This window comes from Sminthopsis crassicaudata, chromosome 2 (assembly GCF_048593235.1).
Source record: "Sminthopsis crassicaudata isolate SCR6 chromosome 2, ASM4859323v1, whole genome shotgun sequence".
NCBI classification, from domain to species: Eukaryota; Metazoa; Chordata; class Mammalia; order Dasyuromorphia; family Dasyuridae; genus Sminthopsis; species Sminthopsis crassicaudata.
In genome coordinates, this window is record NC_133618.1 from 6,936,105 (window position 1) to 6,958,465 (window position 22,361).

Genomic DNA, 22,361 nt, shown 5'->3' on the forward strand with positions numbered 1-22,361 from the left:
GATGAGCCTTTTGGAGGATTCCCAAAGAAAATGATTGTCCATTTTCTTCTCCAGCTCATTTTACAAATGGGGAAACTGAGGCAACAGGGTAAAGTGACTAGTCTAGGGTGATAGTGACTGAGGCGGGAGTCAAGTTTAGGGAGAGGCCGACTCCAGGCCCGGCGCTATCTGCTGTGCTGTTCCACTGCCCAAGTACACAGCAAGTGCTTAATAAGTGCCTGGTGATCGTTTACTCCCCAAATGAACGTGGTCTGCAAAGCTGCAGTGAACTTCAGGACATCCGGACTAAGTCTGGGTGCCGGGCCCCCCCGCGTGGCCGTGTCCGGTGCGTTGTTGGGAAGTCACTGGCCGGGGCCATCGTGGACCTTCCCCACCGGCAGCTGGCCACAGCGTGGGCCTCGTGTCCCCGGGGGAGGCCCCTCCCTGTGCTTTGGTGACTGCCCACTGTCCGGTGGTCCCCAGGAGAGCAGGCGCCTGCCCCTCAGCCCCAAGACGGCCCAAGTCTCCCCAGGAGGCAATGGGCCCCCCACCTTCCACTTAGGCAGGATTCCTGTGGGGGCTGAATGAGGGCAGCCTGGCCTGGGGTGGGATGCTCAAGGACACATTGCCATCCTCCCTCCCCCACAGGGAGCACCTGGAGCTGCCCAGCTCCCAGTGACCCAGCTCCCAGTGACCCAGCTCCTGGTGCCGCCCACTGCCTACCCCTGCCCGTGCTCGGGTCTCCCGACTCCGAGCCCAACACTTCCAACATCATTTCTGAGAGCGAGCAGGAAGGTGACCTGCAGCGGGCAGTGCCCACCACACGGGGGCCAGTGCCGGCTTGGGCAGGGATTGCAGGCCTGGGGGCATTCTTTCTGAGACAGCCGGACCCTTTCGAGGGGGCCTTCAAGCGGAGCAGCCATCCCCGGGCCCCACAGCCATCCCTTCCCCACGACAGCTCCTGGGCAAAAAGAAAGGGGGGCATGGAAACCGTGCCCCGGGCAGTGGGAGGCCCCTCCCCTCCTTTCTTCCTGCAGCCTCTGTTGGGCCTCCCTGACTCCAGCCTCCACCCTGCGGGCCCCTCGCTGCCTGTCCTGCTGGCCCCAGCAGACACCACTTAGCTCCCCACTTGGACGGCCCGACACAACGAGAGCAGGGCACGGGATGGCGTCACTGAGCTGGCCCTTTTTATTCTGGACAATCGCTAGGGAGAATTACGATTCTCAAGCTCCTTGACATGCAGGAAGCTGGCCCGACTGCCAAGGCGGGGAGGGGGCCCGGGCCGCGGGGGGCGCCGACCCCTCAGAAGGTCCTGAAAAGCTGGTTGGGCAGGTAGCCGAGGTGCAGGAACGAGGTCTGGGCCTCCTTCTCAAGGGCGGCCAGTTCTTGCACCGTGGGCGCCAGGATGTCCACGTGGCCTTTGTACGTCCCACCTGTGCAAACACGCGCACGCAGGGACGGGTCAGCGGGCTGCCCCCGCCTCCCGCCCTGCCCCGTCCCCAGGCACAGAGGGGACCCCATTCTGATCTCGTGGTGCCCGGAGATGCGGGGGGATGGGGCGCGAGGCTCCGGAGCGGGAGGTCTGTGGGGGGCCTCAGCAGCCGCTTTGTACCAGGAGCGTGAGAGCCCGGCCGGGCATTAACCCGACCCCGCACGGACCCTGGGTGAGCCGGCTCCCACAAAGGGAGAGCGCCCTGATTTGTGGGGGGAAGGGGAGGTTGGGGGGCTACTCTGGACTACGGACCCTACTGGGAGGGGGCTCAGACAGGGTCAGAATTCTGCCCCAGGGGAGGGCCACATCCGGGTAAGGGGAGCTGCTTCCTCCTGGCCTCTGCCTCCTCCGCCCCTCGGCCCCGTCCCGGGAGTCTCGGACGCATGGAGGCGACGAGGTTTGGGGGCTGGCCCAGACCCCGATTGTTTCTGAAGCTGCTCCCAAGGACCGCCTCCCTCGCAGCCGGGGGCCCCGATGCTCTAAGCCTGCCGCCCTCCGCGAACAGGCAGTGGGGGGCGCCTCCCCGGTGCCCTCCCCAGCTCCCCCCGCGGGGACCGGCCGCCAGCTCACCCCCGGCCGCTCTCTTCTGCCCGTAGGTCACCTTCCCGTCAAACTCATCCACGGGGACCTTGATGTCTGGCTCCACTTGGGAGATGGTGCAGTTCAGATGCTCCTCGATCTCCGAGAGCAGCTACAGGGCCGGGCCAGAAGGGGGCGCGCTGAAGGAGGAGTTTCCCCACCCCCCAGGCCCGGCCCGAGCCCCCCAGACCCCCCCAGTCCTGGGCGAGCCCCCTACCTGCATCTCGTTGTACCAGATGGTGCAGCCGCCGTCCTCCTTGAGCCTCGTGTTGTAGCACCCCTTGCCGCGGCTGCTGCACACGTGGTACCAAACCTGAGGCAGACGGGCCGGGATGGAGCCGGAGATGAGGGGCCCCGCTGGGCCCCTCCCCCTGTCTGCAGCAGGATCCCCTGTGTCCCCAAGGCCAGAAACGGCCTCCAAGGCCCCGGCCCGACCCACGGGACGGTCTCCGAGGCCCAACCAGAAGCGACCAGGTCCGCGGGGGGGAGAGGGGGGGGGCACTCAGTCATCTCATGCCATGTTCTGTCTGAGGCCATTAGCACCTTCTGTCCGTTAGCGACATTAAAGCTACGGGGAGAATTGGGCGCCGCCCCGAGACCCCCCAGGAACCCCCTTACTCTGAGATGCTTTGATGCAGAATTCAGTTTGACACAAAAGCCGCCACCATCCCCCCCCCCCCCCCCCAGGTCTCAGAGACCGGACAGGCCGCGGGCCGACCCCGCGACGATTACCTTCTCCTTCTCGGTCGCCACCAGGGACACGGCCAGACCCATCCTGAAATCATCCAAGGGTTCGGGTCAGAACCTGGGCCCAGAGCCCTCGGGGCCCCGTCCCCCTGCCCCACCCCGAGGACGCGGTACCTTTCTGCGCGGCCCACTCGGCCGATCCGGTGCACGTAGTTCTGCTTCTCATCGGGCAGGGTGACGTTGATGACTGCAAGTGCGAGCGAGCGTCAGCCACGGTGGCCGGCCCCGGATCTCCCAGCCCCGGATCTCCCCGGCCCCGGATCTCCCCAGCCCCCAGATCTCCCCGGCCCCGGATCTCCCCGGCCCCCGGCCCTGCCTCCTCCCCACCCTTACCATAAGGGACCCCGTGGATGTCGATCCCTCTGGCAGCCACGTCTGTGCAGATCAGGAAGCGGACGTCTCCTTTCTGCAGAGAGGGAGGGAGGGAGAGGAAAGGATGGTGTCATGGCAGCTCGACACAAGGCAGCACTCAAACCTTGGCATAGGAGGGCGCAGCGGAGAAACTCCGTGTCTGCCATGGGCACGGAAGCCCTGGCAAAGCCTTTCCAGCGGGAGGGGGGAGGGGAAGCAGCCCTCCCCCGCCCCCCAGCTGCTGCCCTTCTCTCTGCGTCCCCGTGCTCAGGGCGCTCGGGGCCGGCTTCCAGACAGGTTCCGTTCTCTGCACTGACCGGCTGCTGTCACAACCACTCGTGCGGCAAAACAGTAAATGGGCTGAGAGGGCGAGGGGCTGTTGGGGCCAGAACTGTGGCCGTGCCCTGCCCGTGGGCACTGCCCAGGGGCACACAAACCCTGATGACCCTCCCAGACCAATGCCCCGTCACCAGTGGGGCTTTCCCCCTAGTCTGTCACAGAGGGGTGGGGCCCCAGAGCCAGGGGCCTGCACCCCGCTCCTGTGGGAGGCTCCCGGGCAGAGATGGGATGGCCGGGTGAGACCTGAAATCGATCCGCTCCCCAAGGAGGCGGGCAGAGCGGTGCCAGAGGTGCCCAAAGGCCAATGGCCGGAGCAGGGAAAGGGGCTAGCACCAGGTCTGGCTCCCAGACTCCCTCTGGGTGACCCCAAGTGGCTGTGAAACGGGCCCACAGATTTGGGGAGCCCCGGGTCCCCCGGGCCAGTACCTTAAATCTCTCCAAGTTCTGCTTCCTCTCGTGGGGCTTTCTGTCACCGTGCAGACAGACGCAGGAGAACTGGTGCCCTTTCTTGTCCGGACCTAAACAGCAGCACGGGGCGCACTGAGCCCGGAGAAGCGGGCCTCCCCGGGTGAGCTCCCGAGAGCGCCCAGTGGCCAAGGCCGGCGCGCCTCCCCCTGCGGTGTGCCCTGGCTGCCGGGCAGCGCGCCGTCACCGAGCCGCCGGGTCCTGGACCACGGTCAGTTAGACCGGTGCTCGAGAAGGAGGGGGGGCTGACAGAGGCCGGCCCACGTCACGGGGCAAGAGGGAGAGCTTCACGACCCCCCGCCTGCTGGGACTCCCGGGCCCACCGGCCCCTAGGAGGGGACTTGGGAACGAGGCGGACCCCTCGTCTGGAGACCCCCCCCCACGGGGCAGACCCGGCCCGGCCCAGGGAGACTCGCCTCCGCCCTGCTGCATGAAGTACTGCTCCAAGTTGTCGCAGTCGATCTTGGTCCTGCAGAAGATGATGGCCTGGTCCATCTTGTGCTCCTTGATGGCCCGCACCGTGTACTCCCCCTTCAGAATCTTGATGGCCTCCGACCACATCTCTGCGGATCACAAGGGGGGGGATGCTACGTGGGAACAGCCCGGCCGGCGCAGGGCGGGCCCACAGAGCCCTGCCCGGGCCACCCCACGTGGGCACCCTGGGGGCTGAGCCGCCTGGCCCCGAGCCACCTCATCCCGGCAGATCCCGGGCCTGGGGCTTCCAGGGCACAGCTGGGAGACCCAGGGCCCAGTCCTTCCCTCGGCTGCCTCCGCTTCCTCATCTGTGAAACGAGCTGGAAAGGGAACGGCGGCCGCTCCGGTGTCCCCGCCCAGAACCAGCCCCCAAAGTCCCGCCAGTCTCCTTGCAGATGCCCCAGGGAGGCTCCCCTGCCCTCCCTCTAGAGCAGCCAGGTTTGTTGGGCCTTTCTGAAGAGCGACCGGGGCCCTCCTGCTGTTGGCAGTGCCCGGTGAGAGGCGAGGTCACTGGGAGCAGTCGCAGCTTCTGGGGGAGGCTGGACGCGGGACCTCACCTCCCAGGATGGACGCTCCCTCCATCAACGGAGAGTGCCAGCGACTCCTTCATGGTTTACAGGCTTAGTGCTGGCCACCCTCGGGCACACGGCTGGCACGGGTCAGGCCTCGCCCTCGGGCACACGGCTGGCATGGAACAGCGCCACCTCCTCCCTCACAGAGGGGAGTCCCACGGGGGGGGGGGGGGCGGGCGCAGGGGTACCGCTGGCCTGGGGCCGGCCCTAAACCAAGCCCGCCATGTTTCTCCGCTGCCTGCCTCTGACTGGCCCCATCTGGGGTTTTCTCGGCAGACGTACTGGGCGGCCGGCCATTCCCTTTCCAGGCCATCTTACAGATAAGGAAACTGAGGCAAGTCCAGTGACTTGCCTGGGAAGCTGGGCAGTGTCTGAGGCCGGACCTGAGCCGCTCCCGCACTGCTCCACCCCAGGCCCTCATACAGGGAGGTGCCTTCCTCTTCCCTCCCCCTCCTACTCCCTCTGGGAGCACAAGGTGCCCTGGCCTTCACTGAGGGCAGACCCTCCGCGTGGGTCCGTCCCCTCCCATCCCTCTCCAATCAGTCCCTCCCCCATCTCTCAGCAGCCCCACTGCGCACACACAGACCCCCCCCGCCCCCTCCTCTTTCATCTCAGCCCAGGCACCCCGGCCTCAGCCACGCCTCCCTCTCCCCTAGTTTACCCCTCCATAGGGTTACGAGCTCTGGGAGGACAGGGACACCGATGGTGCTTAATAAATGCATCTCCGTAAGCCTATTTTGCACCCGCTCCCCTTTACACACAGAGTTGCCCCAGCAGGGCGCCTGAAGTGGGGACTTTTTCTGGGCCTTTCTAGCCCGAGGGCCTGGCGCGGTGCCCCCCATCCTAACCTACAGGCAGCCAAAGCCCAAAAGGCGGACCCCGCTGGCCAGGGGCCTGGAGAGGCCCGGACAAGGCCCCGGGGGCCCCTCCTCCACGTGCCCCAAAGGCCCCTCACTCACCAGGGCTGTTGGCCCCAGGCCGGGTGTTATCCTTCGCATGGACCTCATCAGTCTGCCAAAAACAATCAGAAAACGGGGTTTAAAACGGGCGCTTCTAAAGAGCCTGGAAAGCCAGAGGGGATCATGGAGGCAGGAGGTCAGAGGCCGAGGAGCCTCCTATTGGCAGGGCAGTGGACGCCGCAGGCCAGAAGGCCGGAGACCCGCCAGTGCCCGCTCCCTCGAGCTCCCTTGAGAGCGTCGGGCGCCCCCCCTTCCCCGTATGGGTCACCGTCCTCGGGAACAGCTGATGGCTACGCTTCCCCCAAGAGGGGGGCTGGGCCGCTCCCGGGGGAGCCCGTCACACCCCTGGACGTGGGGGACCGAGGGGAGCTGAAGAGGGGAGGGAAGGGGCCAGGAGGGCTCTCTGGGGAGGCCCCGAGTCTGGGAGGCCAGGACCTTGACAGCAGGCCCCAGAGGACAGAGGGGGGTCTGTCCCTCTCCACGGGTCAGAAGGGCCTTGGGCAGGAGCTCAGTCTGACCACAGGCAGGCTCAGGAGACAGTGGAGGCCTCAGGGCAGAGCCCTGGGCTCCGCCCCATCTGGATGCCCCTGCCTCCCCCCTGGGCCTCCAGCATCCCTCTGAAAGCCGCCTGCCTGCCGTAGGCGTGGCTCTGTCCTCCTCAGCGGGGTCCCCTCGGGGTCCCCTCCCACAGAAGGTAAGCTCTTTGAGGGGAGGGGCTACTTCGGGGTCGGGCCGAGCGGGCGGCTCAATGGTCTCCGAACACCCGGTTCAGCCCTGGACGGCCCCAGCTGGCTCGTGGGCCTTTATTAGGCTCCTGCTGTGTGCGAGGCTCGCCTCCACCCTGGGCATGTGTCTGTGTGACTTGCGCCAAGTGTGTCCTTTTAGAACCCGAGCCCTCTGGCAGTTGGCCCCCGCTCCTGGGCCCCATTTTAGCCACAATGCCCGTGGCTGGGCTGTCCGCGGACCTGGAGGGCAGGGGGAGCCGGCGTCAGATGCCCAAGCGGGGACGGGAGCCCCTCCCACCCCGGGCACGTACTCGGATGTGGTTCTTGCCCAGCCTCTCCCAGAGCTTGTCCGTCTTGGGGTTCACGGGCACCACCACGTGATGCACAGTCTCGGGGACCGAGTCCTCGCCCTTCAAATCGACCCAGGTCGGGAAGTGCATGATCTTCTCCGAGAGCTTCTTGACGTCGAAAGAATGGAGCGTGGCCGAGCAGACGATGACCTGCAAGCACAAGGCGGGCGATGCTGCCCCTCACCCGCGGCCCCCCCCAGAGCTCAGGGGCATCCCAGTCCCTCCGGACAGCCCCGGGGGAGGACCGTGCCCAAGGCTTTCTTGGAGCTCGTGCCCGGGGCTTTGAGCAGCTCCCAAGCGCCCCCTCCCAGCCCACCGGGCAGCCTTCCCATGGCCTCCAGGCCGGCTCCCGTGGCAGCCCCGGCCCGGAGAGGTTCCGTACCTGAAGCCTTTTTCCATCCGAGGTGATCTGGGGGATCTGACTGTGAATCCTGTTGATGAAGTCCGAGTAGCCCTGGGAAAGCAGCCCGTCCTGCAGGGAGGAGAGCCGCAGCCCTGCGTGAGCAGCCCCCTCCCGCGCCCCGGATCCCCAGCTCCCAGCAGCCCGGCGTGACGCGGGGGCTCAGAGACGGTTCTGGGAGTCGGTGTTACTTTCAAAGCCAGCAGATCCCATGAGACCGAGGGAGTCGGGGACTGGATCTCCGATTCCCCACAACTAAAACCGGCCCCTCCCAGCCCCCCAAAGCAAAGAGCAGACGCAGGCTCCCCCAAAGCCCCGCCCCCAAGAGCACTCACGGCTTCGTCCAGAACCAAGAATCTAATCTGGGACAAGTTGAGCTTCCCAGTGGACACCAAGTCGTCCAGTCTCCCCGGGGTGCCGACCACAATGTCCACCTGTCACGGAAGGAGGGCGGGCACTCCGTGAGGGGCGCCCGCGAGGTCAGACAGGGCCCGACGCAGCGCCAGCTCCCCCGCTCCGGTGGGACTTGGGGCCCTCAGGACGGGAGCAGAGAGGGGCACCCCCAGCTGCCCCCTTCGGCCCCTCCCCAGTGCCAGCCCCGAGGCTGGGCAGCTGGATGGCTCTGCCCAGCCATGTGCACTTCCTCCAAAGGACAAGCCCGGCTGGGCTACTTAATCTCCCTCTGAACTCTGCACGAGCCCCAGGCTCTCCAGGCCTCAGTTTTCTTATCCATAAAATGGGAGAACTGCCCTGGGTGACCAACGACCAGGCCCCAGAACTTAAACCTGAGGAAAGGTCACCTCCAGGTGCCTGCCGTGAGCCAGAGGATCCAATGAGGAAAACTCCTCCTTCCCCTCTTCTTCTTCTTCCCCCTCCTCCCCCACGGGTCCAGCAGTCCCCGGACATCCCGCCGCCCCAGGCCCCGGCCAGAGGACTCACCCCCTGCTCCAGCACGGACAGCTGGTCCCGGGCTGCCACCCCTCCAATGATCAGGAGCTCCCTGGGGGGAAGAAGCCCAAGGGCCTTCCAAGTCACCGGAGAACAAGAGTGCGGGCCGGCCCAACCCCGTGACCCCCACGAAGCCTGCGTGGACCCTGAGGTCCGGTGCACCTCCCAGGCACGCCCACACCCCCCAGGTCACGCACCCCCAGGCGGGAGCACTTCAGAGCCCTTGCTGACCACACTGGCCCCTCTCTCCCGCTCCTTCCGCCCCTCAGAAGTCAGGAGCCCCCCAAGCCTCGGGGGATCATTAGGGAGGACCACACACTCTGCTCCGGTCCAGGGTCCGAGCTGGCTGAGCCGCCCCGCACGTCCCCCCATCCCAGCCCACAGGTCTAAAGCCCATTCCCACTGGCCTAGAGGCGTTCGCCAGGCTCCCCCTGAGCAGCAGGTGCCCACAAAGCTGCCATGGGGCCCTCAGGCTAAGGAGGGGAAGGGCCGGCAACTTCCTTCCGGGGGCTGGGAAGGTCTGCAGCCCCCTGCAGGGGTTCCCCTCCCCCAACTTGACATCATCAGAGGCCGAAGGAAGAAAGCCTGGGAGATGGGGGCAGGCCTGGAGCACGCAGGCCCTGAGCCGCCTCTGAAGGGGCAGGGAGCACTGCCAGGAAAGCACCCAGGCTTGTCAGGGCCCAGGTTCCGAAAGGCCCCAACAGTCCGGCACCAGGACGTGCCGGAGAAGAAAGCCCCCCCACTGGCTCTGGGGAGCCCCCCTGGATCTAAGGGCCCCCAAAGAACCCTCGGGAAGCTTCCACAAGGCTCCTCACCTCATCTTCGGGTTATCCACGTATTTTTTAAACTGCTTGACGTTGTTCAGGGTCTGCTCTGCCAACTCCCGCGACGGCTCCACGATGAGGGCTTTGGGAGCGTTGGGAAGAAACTTGGTCTGCGCCACCTGCGCGCTCCCTGCGAGGGGGAGGAATGACACGTGCCCCTGACTGAGAGCCGGCCCCCCAGTGGCGCCGGCTCAGCTGCCCTCGGCCTCCAGGCCCAAGGAATAACCCGAGCTTTAGTTTGGAAAGGCTTCTCATCCGGGAAAGAATTAATTCGTAAAAGAGGCATTTGAGAGGAGACGCCGGGTCTGCCCACGGAGGAGTTCTCGCTAACCTGGCCCCGTGTGAATGCTGTTCTCATCAACGGTGTCTCACAGTAACTCACTAATGGGGCATAAGGGGCCTGGGCGCCATCCCGTGATTAAAAAATAAATACCCCAACCCCCCAGCTCCAGAAGGCCGAGTCCCTCAGCACGGTGTGCCTGGCCAGGCTCTCCCCCATCTCCTCAGAACGGGGGCCCCCACAGTGGAGCCCCCCCCCCACGGAGCGGGCCCCTTTCGGCCTGTCCGCCCCGACCGCACCAAGGAATCCCCAGGGTCTGGGGACACTGGACACTGGTCCGGTCCTGGCAGCTAACAGCACGCTCCGCTCTCTCAGGATGCGAAGGCCCTGGGAATCCCAGTCGCCCCCAGGCTTCCCCAGGACGGCTGCCTCTCCCTCATCCCGCCCTTTAAGCCCCCCACGTGATACCTGTGTGCTGAGATTTCACAACGTGGCCATCGGAAGCCTTGCAGAGCCCGACAAATCCGTCTTTGGGGGGAAACTTAAATTCTTCTTCCCCAAAGTTAAACTTCAGTTCAGCGTTCTAAGGAAGGAAAGGAAAAAGCCCCACGTGGGCAACGGGCATCCCGAGGGCACAGAAATGCTAACGAAAACAAGTCGGTTTGAATCAGAACACAATTTTGTCATCAAACGTTTACCTTTAAGACACATGCAGCGAACAAGGGTTGGTTCTTCAGGTGGGCCGGGATTTCAAAAGCCAGACCGAGGTCTTTTCCTTTAAAGAAAAACGGGGAGCGGTGAGAAAATCGCCCGTTCAGTGAAAGCGACGCCCGAAATCTCGCTCTCCAGGAGATCCTTGAGGAGCTCACCGTTTTTGGAAAACTTGACCTGCCCTTTGTCAATATCCAGGTAACATCCGATTGTATCGTGCATAGTGAATTCCTAAAACGGGGGAAGGAGAAAGCAGAGATGGGCGCCGACGGCAGATCCCACCACCGGGACACCTCAGGGGCGTCGTCTCCAAGACCCTTTTGGAAATTCTTAACATACGTTTTTTAACGTGTCCTGGATCAACTTAGCACCCCAATAAATCTGTTGGGTTTTAAGGGGACTAGGGCCGTAAAAACACCACTATTTGATTAGTCCAGTCTTAAATCCGAGCTAATATGTAAAATGATGGACAAGAAGCTTACACGGTTTTATGGCAAAATAAGTAAACCCAAGGGTGGACGGCTCCCCCTAGCGCTTTGTTTGCTACAATTTTGCTCTGTTAAATGTCTCATGGAGAGACGATACCAAGAAAAGCCACTTCCCGGGCGTCGGACGCGCTCTACCAGGAACACTCACCTCGCCATAATTGTCGAACTGTTTATTGTGAGACTTTTTCCCAGTTCCACCGAAGCCAAACCCGAACTTGTCGGTACCTAGGGGAGGAAACTCTTCTCACTGACCGCAGAGACTTGCGGCCGCTCTGTAGCGAAGCCCCCCCCCCCCCCCCGTAAGGCCCCCAATGCAGCCGCTTCACTTTTCGCTATCCGAGTTCCTCTCCCGCGCCAGAGCTGCCGTTTAACTGCCTTTCCTCCGTCCTCTCTCTGCCCTCCTAAGACAGGGAAGCAGCAGAGGGAGCAGCGCCTTTTTAAATGCTGCACTGCTGAGGGCCGCTCGAAGGTCCTGCCGGGAGGGACCTCCCCCCATCAGTCAGAAATGCTGCGGAGGCCGCTGCCGGCTCAGGGAGTCTGTGGCTCCGGGTCGGCCTGAACAATCACGGGGCGGTCCGATGCTCGGAGAGGACCCCCGGACCCGGCACGGGCTCCCCGGGAAGGAAGAGGGGCCAGCAGCCCATCTACGGCAGGGAGAGCCTTGGGATCCAACCCTTCGTCAAAGTCCCGGTTCCGAGGCCCACGTGGGGATCTGCTCGATTCCGGCCTCCCTCACCCTCCAGCCCCAGGCTTTCACTCCTTAAAAACCGACGCGACGAAGTGCTCAAGCGCCTTAAGGCCACGGCGAGGTCGCCAGGACCAGCCTTTCTGGGAAGACCCCTGGGATGGGGGAGGGGGCTTTCCCACTGCCAGGAACCTGACACTTGCAATCATCCCCCCGCGCCGCCCCCCCCGGGCCCTCCGGGGCCAACGCACCCAAGTCGAGGGAAGCCTGGGAGGCCGACCATCCGACCCTGCACAGGCCCTGGTCGTGACAGGACACTTCGTAGTAGTGCTTGCCTAGAAATACAGAGATGGACATGGCTCGGACCTCGCCCAGACACAAGGGGGCGGGACCGAAGGCTCGCCCTACTGCAAAGTTCCGATGGGGGAGGAACAAAGTAGAGACGAGGCCAGTGTGGCCCCACCCAGTAATGGGGACCCCCCCCTGGCCTTGTCTCTGTCTCCCCACCATGGGCATCGAGCCTGGCAGTCGGTGCTTCAGAGATGCCCGCTGAGAGGAGCCCCTCCTGTTCCACGCGGGCACCGACCCCTCCCCTCTGCCCAGCCCAGCCCAGCCACCTTTCATGACTCCTTTTGTGGACCGACACCCGTGCCATTCCTTCACTTCCCGGCTCTGGCAACAAAGACCGTCCGACCCGATTGCTGGAGGGGAGGAGAAAGGCGATGGGTCAAGGTGCCCCGAGGGGAGGCCCGCAGGGCAGAGGGAGTGGGGGGAGTGGACCGAGAGCGGGCACGGCACAGAAGGACCACGACCCCAGCTGCCTGCAGGGAAGGAGGGCCAGGGAAGCCCGTCCCCTTCACCCGATGGCACCAGACCCAGAGAGGCCCGCTGTGCAGGAGCATACGGGGCCTGCCCTCAGAGGGGCTCTGCTCGGTGTCCCTCCCCAGCCACCATGCTCACGCCCTCGGTACCCCCGGCACCCCCTCTCCCCTTTCAGCTTCCCCCAGTGGATCATAAGCTCCCGGGGGCCGGGGACAATCCTTCCTTTTCTTATGTGTAATCCCAGAGTGTGGTACACAGCAGGAGCTTAATAAATGTTGGCTGAGACATTTAGAAAGCATTGGCTGCTGTCAGGAGTCTTTCAGCCCCCCGGCCCCCCCCCCCCACGTGCTTGGCCGTTCAGTGAGCTAGCGATGGCCCGGGAGCCCCACCCGCCGGCCCTGGCGAGCACACCCTCACCCCCAAGGGAACCTCTGGGGCTCGAGCAGGATACGCCGTTCGAGAAAGAACCGCAAGCCCTCGGCACGACTCGACCTCACGTGTCTCCCCAAGGGTCCCCTCAGGAGAGGGTCCCAGCCGCCTAAGACCCCTTCCGCCGGGCTGTGAGGAACCAGACCCCCGGGCGAGAGCACTCACCGAAAGCGGATCCTCTGTCATACGGGTTCATCTGCCACTTGTTCAGCACTGAGGGAAGGAGAAAAATGGGCCCAGCTGAGATCGCCCGACAGACATCTGGGGGGGTCCGGAGCAGGGCCAGGACGAGAGCCACCTCCCCCCTCAGCCTGTGACCGGCCCCTGCCTCCCCCAGACCCATAAGATGCCACTGGATGAAAGGAAGCAGCTTGTCTTCCCCGTGGAAGGGGCTGCTGCCTCCTGCCCAGGTCACACGATCACCGCTGGCCTCCGGCCGGGTCTGAGCCCATTTACCCACAGAAATCCCCTCCGATGGCCGGCGGCTCCCTCCCAGCTCAGAGCCGAACCCTCCTTTCCCGAGCCCCGAGCCCTTCCTGATGCAGAAGAAGTTACTTCCTTGATGTTTTCACGTATGAGTGGGGCCTGAGCGGTTCCGGGTGACGCCGGGAGAGCAGAAGTGAAGGCTGGAGCAGACAAGGGAAAGGGGGGGCTCCCCTGCCAAACCTCTGGCTGCCATGGGTCGGGGAGGGCCGATGTCCACAGCATGGCGGAGCCTCCCCCCCCCGCCCCCCCGGAGCCTCGCTGGCAGGCCGGAGGCCAAAGGACTGGAGCAGCTCCACAGGAGGAGCCGCCAGACGCGGGACGCTCCAGATCAGGGGGGATGCAAACCCACCCAACTGGCAAGGTCACACACGGCCCCGGGGGAAGGGCTGGAGGCAGAGGGAGGCCCCCAAACGCCCCAGAGGTGGGGGGCTGGGAGCTGGCCCCCCTTCAGAAAAGGCACTGGGAGGGGCTCAGCCGAGTGACTAGAGCGCCCCCCTTTGGGCCTTGAGAGTCGCTGCGAGGGGTGTGAGCTCAGGGGAGTCTCACACAAACCAGGAGGCGTCCTGGGGAGGCTTTACAGCCGGGGCTTCCTCCCAGTAAAGAGATGGAGAGAAAAATGAAGGCTGTTCATTGAAATAACGACTTTTAGCCTACTTTACCACCGAACAGCTCCAAGTGTTAGAGAGTTCTGCTTTACACCAAACTGAAAGTGGTCCCTAAAGCTGGACACAGGCAGGCGCCTCCTGCAGACAGACAAGGTCTCTCCCTGCCCCCTCCTCTGGCCCCGCCCCTCAGAGACCTCGACGCTTCGGCTCCTCCCCCAAACCCTGGCGTCCCGTGTTTTCAGTTGTTCCGAATCCAGCCGGACGGACATCTCCCTGCAAGGGTATTCTCTGCTGTGTATGACGTCAGGTTATGTCCCGCAGAGAGCCCGGAGCTACGGCGCTTCTAATCACGTTCTAAAGACCACAAAAGCCCGAGGCCTCGGGGATCACCTGATGTGCCCCTCCTTTAACGGAGGGAGGTGTCCGGTCTCCCAAGCCAGAACCCAAGGCCTTCCACTCCCCGTGACCCGAGGCCGGCCCATGATTCTGGATCGAAGGGAAGCAGAAATGCTGCGCTCTAACTGCGGGCCTGGGGGTGGAAGCCCCGAAGGCGGCACTGCCCCTGCCCGGCGCCCGGCTCACACAAAGCGGCTGCTGCAAGAACGGGGCTCGGATGAAGCTGAACCAGCCAGGTGGCTTCTCCCCGGCCCAGAGAACGCCCATCCGGCCCTTCCCGCTCTGCCGGGTCCTCGGCGAACGAGCCCACCAGGGACACGGCTTAAAAACAAGCCCGGCGTCACCCACGAGTGCACTGTGGAGGACAAACGCTCCCGGCTGTACGTTACCTGCGGCCCCGGTCTTCACGGTGGTCTTCCCTTTCTTGCCCTCCTGCTGGTCTTTCAGGGTCTCATAGACGATCTGGATGACCGGGATACTGAAAGCCTGGAGAGGGAAGAGACGGCGCTCACCAAGACCGAGGCCGGGCAGGAGGGCGGCGCCCCAAGCCCGCCAGGGGGAGCCCTGCCAACCGCACCCCGTGGCCAGAGCACCCCCGGATGAAGGACGGAGGGCGGCCCCAAGGGGCTTTCCACCTCTCCCTCCGCCTGCTCTTGCCTTCCTTCCAAGGCCTCCTTTCCCCCACTGATCCCTCAGCGCCTGCCCTGCGCTGGCCAAGCTTTAGCCTCGAGAGGGGATCCCTCCTGCACGTGCACTGCTGGACGAGGGGGGCTGCCCCGCCCCCCGCTGCTGGTGGGCCTGCTCCCAGGCCTCCTGACCCGCAGCTCGGCCCTTCCCTCCGCCCTGAGCCCCCTCTCGGGTGAGAACCCTGCCTGCCGCTGAAGGCGGATCACGCGCTCCCTCTTCTGCCCCGCGCGCCTCCTCCTGGCCCAGGCCACGCTGTTTGCGCCCCCTCCCGTTCCTGCCCTCCCTCTCATTTGTCCTCAGTCTCTTCTGGCCCCTTCCCTTCCACCCGTAGACACGCCCTCGTCTGCTCCATAGCCCGTCCAGCCCTTTTTCGTCCTCCATCTTTCTTCTGAAAAAGCCCGTCTACACCGGGGCCTCCACTTTCTGTCCTCTTGCCCCCTTGCAATCTGGCTTCTGACCCCCTCGTTGTCTACAGAGGACCAGGGGTCCCTTAGCGGCCACCTCCGATGGCCTTTCCTCGGCCCTGTAGCCACAGCCTCCTTCTCTTCTCCCACTAGTCTCGTCCCTGGGCACCTCAATGGCTGCCCCCCCTGCCCCCACTCCTCTGATCTCCTGCCCCAGCTGTCTCTCCGCCATCTCCAACCGGACGGCCGGTGGACCTCTGAGCCCCACCGTGCCCAAACCGGACCGTGGCCTTGCCCCCAGCCCCTCAGGCTGCTAACCTAGGACTCCTCGCTCTCTCAGCTTTGTGCCATCTCCCCAACAGCCCCTCCCCCTCTCTGCCTCTGCCCCCATCCTGGAGCAGGGAAGGAGGAAAGGGCGGGTGCCAGGGTCAGCCTGCCTCAGGCCTCTCTCCCCTCGATCCAGCCTCCATCCAACCTAAAACGCAGGTCCTCAAATATCCCAGTGGGCGCCCCCGCCCCCCAGCTTCGCATTCTCTCTGTGCGTGACCAGCGCCCCTCGACTCCCAGCGACAGCCTCCTGGCCATTGCTCGAACACAGGAATGTGCCCGCTGGCCGTGCCTGTGCCCAGAGCCCCCTCCCTCTTCATCGGGGTCAGCTAGGCCCCCAGAATCGTCTTCTCCAGGAAGCCTTCCCTACTTTCTTAATTTTCTGGACCCAGAGTTTGCTTGCTGTCCCCCCAGACTCGGGGCTCCTTCCCTTTCCCTGTAGCCCCCGCCCAGCGCCCGGCGCCCGGCGGATGCTCGACCAACGTTTACTGACAAATTGAGGGCATTGAGTGATTTCTACTCGTAAAACTCCCTTAGTGCCCAATCCCGAGGAGCCCAAAGGGGCAAATCCGAGTGTCCCGTGAGAAGCCCTAACTCCCTGAGGCTTTTCCCAATCCCACCCAGGGCTCAGCTTCCAGGGCCAAGAAACCGCCTCCAGCCCCCGGCTACAAAAGGAAGGCCACCCTCCGCCGAGACCTAAATCCTTCCGGTTTGCCAAGGGGCCAACTCCCGAACCCCTTCAGAACTCAATTAGGCCGCCTGGCACAAGGGCTCGTTTTACTACTTACGCCAGTCTTCCCACTGCCTGTTTCTGCAGCCTGCAAGGAGAGAAACGTTCGAGGTCAGACGATGCGTGGCCTTCCCTGAATTAACGTTTATGACATCCCATCTCCCTGTTTCCCCTCACTGGGCACGGCTGCCCTTGGAAGGCCTTCTCGGTTCAGCTTCCTAATCCCCAGGGGGTGGGGCGGGGCCTCCGTCTGGGGTTGGGGAGGTGCTGGCCCGTGGGGGCGTGGCCTGAGCTCGGTTCTCTGACCACTGGCAGAAAGAGTCTCGAAGCCCAGAGAAGTCACACGGAAGAGAGCACAGCCCCTGCCCCGCTGCGCATGGCTGGAGATGGACAAGAGAGCCCGGGCTCCTCCTGCCGGGCTCCAGAGAGGAGACGGAGCAGCTTGGGGGCAGGTTCAGGGGAGACGTTGGGGGCGCCCCCGCAGAAGCCCCGCCTCAGCAGGGGCTGGCTCCCTTGCAGCGGGGGTCCCCGGCACGTCGGGGGCCTTTGGGCGGGTGTGTCGGATACTCGTCTGCAGCAATGGGCTTAAATGAGGTGAACGACCCCCAAGGCCCCCCCGAGGCCGAGATTCTCTGCATAGAAAAGTCAGGACCAGAGATCTGACTCTTCAGTTAAAAGGGTGGCCCCGACACCCAAGGAACAGGCTGAGCCCTGGCCGGGAGCCGGAGGCTGCGGACAAAGGGCTGGACGGGGCTTCCGCTGGCCCACGGCAGGGACAGAGGAGGCTTCCTGGGGCCGAGAGGAGACGGGGGGTCTGGAGGCCCTCTCAGACCAGAGGAGAGCTCCCCCCAGGGGGTCAGTGCAGCACAGCACTCCGGAACTGGTCAGAAGAGTGCCCCCCCCCCCGGCCCAGCCCTGATAAGCCCCTTTATTCACATTTATTCTCCTTGTAGCTTCACCAACTGGAAACTAAACGGGAGAAGGGCCTGTCAGGCAGCAGAGTCCCAATCCTGGACACGCGAGGTCTCAGCCTGAGAAGGGGGCCAGGAAATCAGAGCAGAGCAGACCCCGGGAAGGGGCGGCCCGGACAGATCCCCACGGAGGGAGGGATTGGGGGGCCGGGGGGCTCCCACAAAGCACGGCCCTCGAGAGGGAAGCGTCCCGGAGTCTGCGGGGGCTGCAGGCGTCTCGGGGGTGACGGCACAAAGGCACCGAGGGGGGAACGTTACGGGAGCCGCGCGCGACATACCATGAGCACGTCACCTCCTCCGAGGATCAGCGGGATGGACTCAGCCTGGATGTCAGTTGGGAGGCTACGAGAAGACAGTAAGAAGAGCATCAGTGCGAAACCGATTCGAAAAAGTCGTCCTAGGAGTAATTTAACCCACGTTCATTTAAGCCGCGCTAAAACGCGGCAGGAAGGATCATTCTAGCCCCCCGTGAACACACAGGACTTGGAAGTTACCCGAAATTCTACAACCTTCGGGAACCAAAGACCATTGATTTAAACAGTCATAGAAAGGCTTCACTTGGGCAACAAATAGCAGAGCAGACACGAAAGCACGGGCAGAACCCGCGGGGCCACGGGCAGAACCCGCGGGGCCACGGGCAGACCCGCGGGGCCACGGGCAGACCCGCCACTCACGGGTTTTCCTTTTGCACAGTTTTCCCTGAGGCAGCTGGGGTTAAGTGGCCCGCCAGGGTCCCACAGCCGGAAGCGGTCAGTGTCTGAGGCCGGATTTAACTCGGGCCCCCCTGACCTCAGGGCCGGCGCGCTACTGTCCCTCCCCGATTCTGGAAGGGAAACAGATACTCACAGCCAATCCATCTCCTCCACAGCTTGAGCAATCTCAGGCATCACCCCCATTTCTGTAAAAGTAAGCGTCGTTTAGAAGCCAATCAGGAACAGGCAAATAAATCCATTCCCCCTAGAATTTCATCTACTCGAAACCAGGCCGGAGGTGCCCATTTTGCCCTGTGGGGATGAGCAAAGCGGCCGAATCCGGCCCGTGCCGTCCCAGCAGGATGGAAGAAGCCGTGGGACGCAGGGGCTGAGAGGAGGGGGCGTCCGGCCAGAAAGCAACAAAACGCCGGCTTAAAAGGAATCCGAGGCTGGGAACAGGCGGCGCCGCTCTGCATCCGAACCCCCGGAGAGAAGGGCCGAGGCTGGGGAGCCAGGTCTGCTCCGGGCCCGGTGACTGCTGGGCCTCTGCCCCCAGACCCCTCCCAGGTCCTTGCTCCCTAAATCTAAAGCCACTAACCCGGAAACCCCCGACAAAAGGCTGGTTCGCAGGCATTACAAACGCCTCCTGCCACGTGGCAAAGCCAGGTGCCGTCTGCAGTCCTCCTGGCGGCACCGCGGTCTCGGGCCGTCCATGCCCGTCCCCAACCGGCCGAGACGCGGGAGTGCCGGTTCCTGCCATTGGCTCTCAAAACGGCCACGCAGCAACAGGGCGGACTTCCGGCCGGCCCGAGGCTCCCGGCCCGAGGCTCCCGGCCCCCGACAGGGGAGGCTCCTGCCGCTGCCTTCTCTGGTCAGGAAGGACCCAGGAGCCAGGGCTTCCGGGGCAAGGAGAGCCCCCCCCTTTCTCCACTCACCCTGTTTTACTACCAAAAGTCCTACAGCCGAGGAACCCCCGAGAAGGGCAGAGAAGGAGCTGGAGCCGACGCTGTTCCAAAGGCAGCTGAGCCCCCTGGGACAAAGCCCCTTTAGACAGTTGTAAGGGAATCCCCAGGGCTAATTTATCCTCATCATCGTTTGCCGAGGCCGGGGGTAAGGGACCACACAGCCACATTTGGGGGCTTCCGGACGTCAGGGCCGGGGCTCTGCCCACTGAGCGAAAATCAGTTATTCCATAAAAGCCCCAGCTTAAGTGCTCAAGTTCAAGTGCTCAAGAGCTCAGTTTCCCCTTTATAAACTGGAGCGGCGCCCCCGGCTGGTGCGGAGGACCCACAGTCACGGGGTCTGCGCCCCGTCACCCATAGACAATGTGCCTGGTTCCCAAAGCTGTTCGTTGGGATGAGCAGGAAGAAGACCCTGTGACCCAGGCAGCCCCAGATGCAGGTAACCACAGTAACTCACACCCGGAAGCACGGGGGAATTGACAAAGGGATTCCCTCCGCCTGAGACGCGGCCCCTCTCCCGGGACCAGCAGGCCTGGAGATGGGCTCGGGAGGATTCAAACACCGGCCCCGGGGAGATGGGGTGTCCCACATCAGGAAGGCCCCCTCCTCTCGGAAGCTGCCCCGCCCCCTCCTCATGAACTCCGAGCAACCCAAGGGGGTTTTGTCAGTAACATGGGCGCCCTGGCCCAGACTCCCGGCCTCCGCCCCTAACTGGGGGGGAGGGGAGACGGGACAGCAGACAACCAGCCATCCAGTGGGGGGGGTCAGAGAGCAAACAGAGACGGGGCGCCAGCAAACCAAAGCCCCTCCAGAAACAAGGGGCCGGCAGAAGCTTGGGGAGGTGAGCGCTGCAGGACGCGGCACACGTGGGGCCCCCGCCTGACCCGGGGCGGGGGAGGGCTGCCTTTGCCTCCATGCCCTGGCGGGGCGGGGGCACGTTTAAAATCTGTTCTAGCAGAGACTGAAGAGGGGAAGATCCCCACCCCCACAGTCCGGCTTCCCCTCTCTCGGGGCCCGGCCACGCGCCCAGTGGTCAGCGCCAGATCAGGGCCCAGGAGGAAATTAAAAGGGCCGCCCCGTCCGGGGCCTATGCTGAAGGCCGCAGGTCGTTCTGGGAAACTGAGGCCGGGGCAGGAACGAGAGGAGGAGGGAAACGCTCTAAAATTAAAGGGGCCGAGGGACCGGGCTGGAGACTGAATGGCCCGGGGAGTAACGGCACGCAGGCCGAGGCCCCGCCCCCACCGCCAGCTGCCAGGATAGGCTGGCTGCGGGCCTATGACCTCTCCGAGGGGGCGGAGGAGAGGCGCGCCTGCGCAGAGCGGCCCGGAGACGAGCCGGTGGGGGGGAAGGGACGGTGACGGGAGCCGGGGGACGCTCGGGCTGAGAGACCGAGAGACAGACCGGAGGATGAGGGGGAGAGCCCGGAGCGGGCCGAAACCGGACCCGAATCCCGAGCGGCCCGACCTCCCCGACGTACCCGCCACCTCCCGACGGCCCGCCTGCCCCCCCTCCATCCCAACGGCCGCTCCCTCGGCCCCCGCGTACGCACCCGAGAAGGCCGCCATCTTAGCGCTGTCTTCCCTCTGGGAGCCTTCGGCCGACTTTGGTGCGCCTGCGCGCCGCGGGGCGGGCCGTCCGCGTCTTTTGCGCAGCCCGGGCCCCCGCCGGAGGGCTCAATGCGCTTGCGCAGCTCTCGGGGAGGGCGGAGCGCCGCGTCCACGTGGCTGGAGGCCCACGAGGGGCGGGTTCGAGTCCAGTAGCGGATTTTCCTTTAACCTCTGACCGCTCGACTTGCCGGCGAGCCTCGGGCGACTGCCCTTACCCCATCTTACAGAACGGGAAACTGAGGTCCAGAGTGGCAGTCTGTCTTCCCTGTGCTAAGGAGCGAGGGTCATGAGCGGGCAGCGCCCCCCCCCCCCCAATCTTTAGGAGTAGAAACACCTGGGGAAGTATGTAGTAAGCGCCTAATAAGTGCTTCTAGGCTGGAGCCTGTGGACGAAACCGTCCCAGCTCTGGGGAAGCTCCTTCTATCGGGACGCTCTAACGGTGCCCGGGGTGACCCAGAGAAGGAGGCTCCGGAAGCCGGGCCCGTGCCCAGGTCTTAGCCTGGTGCCGACAGGTGGTAATTAATTAATATTGTGCTCATTCCTGGAGAGGCCGAAGGGGAGGGGGAAGAGGGCGGGGCAAGTCCCCTCCCCCAGGGCGATGCCCGGGTAGGAGCAGCTGCGGCTTCAGAGCCACACCCATAAGACTCCCTGCCCTCCCCCGGTGGCGTCTCTGACCTTTCACCCTCCGCCTCGGTTTGGTGCTTAGAGACCCAGGCCTGGCGTCGGGAACTGAATTTAAATCCTGCCTCGGACTCAGACAAGTCCCTGAAATGCCGAGCCCCAGTTTCTCCGTCTGTGAAGCGGCCCAAGGCCGGCCCGTCTCCCGGGTGGTCCCGGAGAGTGAGAGCGCCTCAATGCCGGTGTGTGATCCCTGGCACGTTCTCCACAAACAGGAGCGCTCCGGGCCCCCCCCCCCCCCAACTCAGAAAGGCCTTCACTGGAGCCTTCGTATTTCACAGGAACCACATCCACAGCCCCCCTCCCCCCTCCCCGCTCTGTCCCTCAGGTGCTTTCTGCCCGCTCTTGTCCCTCCCTCCCGTCTTGACCCAGGCCATGGCTCCACCTGACCGAGGGATCCCATCCCGGCGGGCCTCGGGCAGTTTGAGTTTCCACCCGTTTCCCAGGGCTCAGTAACTACTGCCTGTGAATGTGCCCGTGTCCATCCTCCCTCCTCAGGAGACCCCAACGACCCTCCCACTCCTGCTAACCCTCCGTCTATATCTCTCTTGTCCTCTGCAGCGAAGTTCTCAGAAACGGCGCCTACACTAGGGGTCTCCACTTTCCCCCCAAGTTCTCTTCTTAGCCGCTTACAATCTGGCTTCCAGCCTTATCATTCCCCCAAAGCTCAGCTAAACTCTGCTCATGTCAAGTCCAGTGACCTTTTCTCCATCCTTGTTGTTAACCTCTCGAATCTCCACTGTGGCCCTCCCCTCTAGGAAGCTTCCCCCAACTTCCCTCACTCTAACACCTGCTAACAACCTCCTCTTTTTCCTGTAGTTAGCTTGTTTTATGTCCGCCGCTGGGATTGTAAGCTCCCCGAGCACAGGCGGGGCCTCTTTTTGGGTCCCCATGCTTTGTAGCTCGGTTTGGGAGGCCGCACGATCGCCTGCAGAGTGCACGGCTCCTTCCGCCTTAGCTTGTGCTCCCGGACCAGCCCTGCGGGGGACCCGTCAGTCCAGCGAGTGGAGACGTTCGGAGTGCTGCTGCGCCGAGTTCACTTTGGCAGGATATTTCCCAGGAATGTCCAGGCGGATAAAGAGATCCCCCCCACGGAGCCAGAGCTAACTCCGAGTCTGGTAGGCTCCAAAGTGTGGGAGGGGAGAGGGATTATTAGATTAATGAGCAAACCGAAGGAGCTGAGCGCGTGAAACTTCT

The 22,361-nt window shown here is 64.0% G+C and overlaps 1 protein-coding gene across 1 annotated transcript; it reads right to left on the reverse strand.

Moving 5' to 3' along the window:
* Window positions 1–1,144: 1,144 nt before the first annotated feature.
* DDX1 (DEAD-box helicase 1) lies at window positions 1,145–21,341 on the reverse strand. The gene is made up of 27 exons (XM_074285418.1): window positions 21,162–21,341; window positions 20,429–20,756; window positions 18,072–18,123; window positions 17,504–17,567; window positions 16,313–16,342; window positions 14,496–14,592; window positions 12,785–12,832; window positions 11,986–12,069; window positions 11,620–11,703; window positions 10,832–10,908; window positions 10,354–10,426; window positions 10,183–10,259; window positions 9,953–10,067; window positions 9,196–9,334; window positions 8,372–8,432; window positions 7,768–7,866; window positions 7,415–7,504; window positions 6,994–7,182; window positions 5,958–6,009; window positions 4,369–4,515; window positions 3,914–4,005; window positions 3,131–3,203; window positions 2,912–2,984; window positions 2,783–2,825; window positions 2,268–2,363; window positions 2,042–2,162; window positions 1,145–1,412 (listed from the first exon to the last, which is right to left on the reverse strand). The coding sequence occupies exons 2-27, from the start codon at window positions 20,442–20,444 to the stop codon at window positions 1,282–1,284; spliced, it is 2,223 nt and encodes a 740-aa protein (XP_074141519.1). The 5' UTR covers window positions 20,445–20,756; window positions 21,162–21,341; the 3' UTR covers window positions 1,145–1,281.
* Window positions 21,342–22,361: the final 1,020 nt, after the last annotated feature.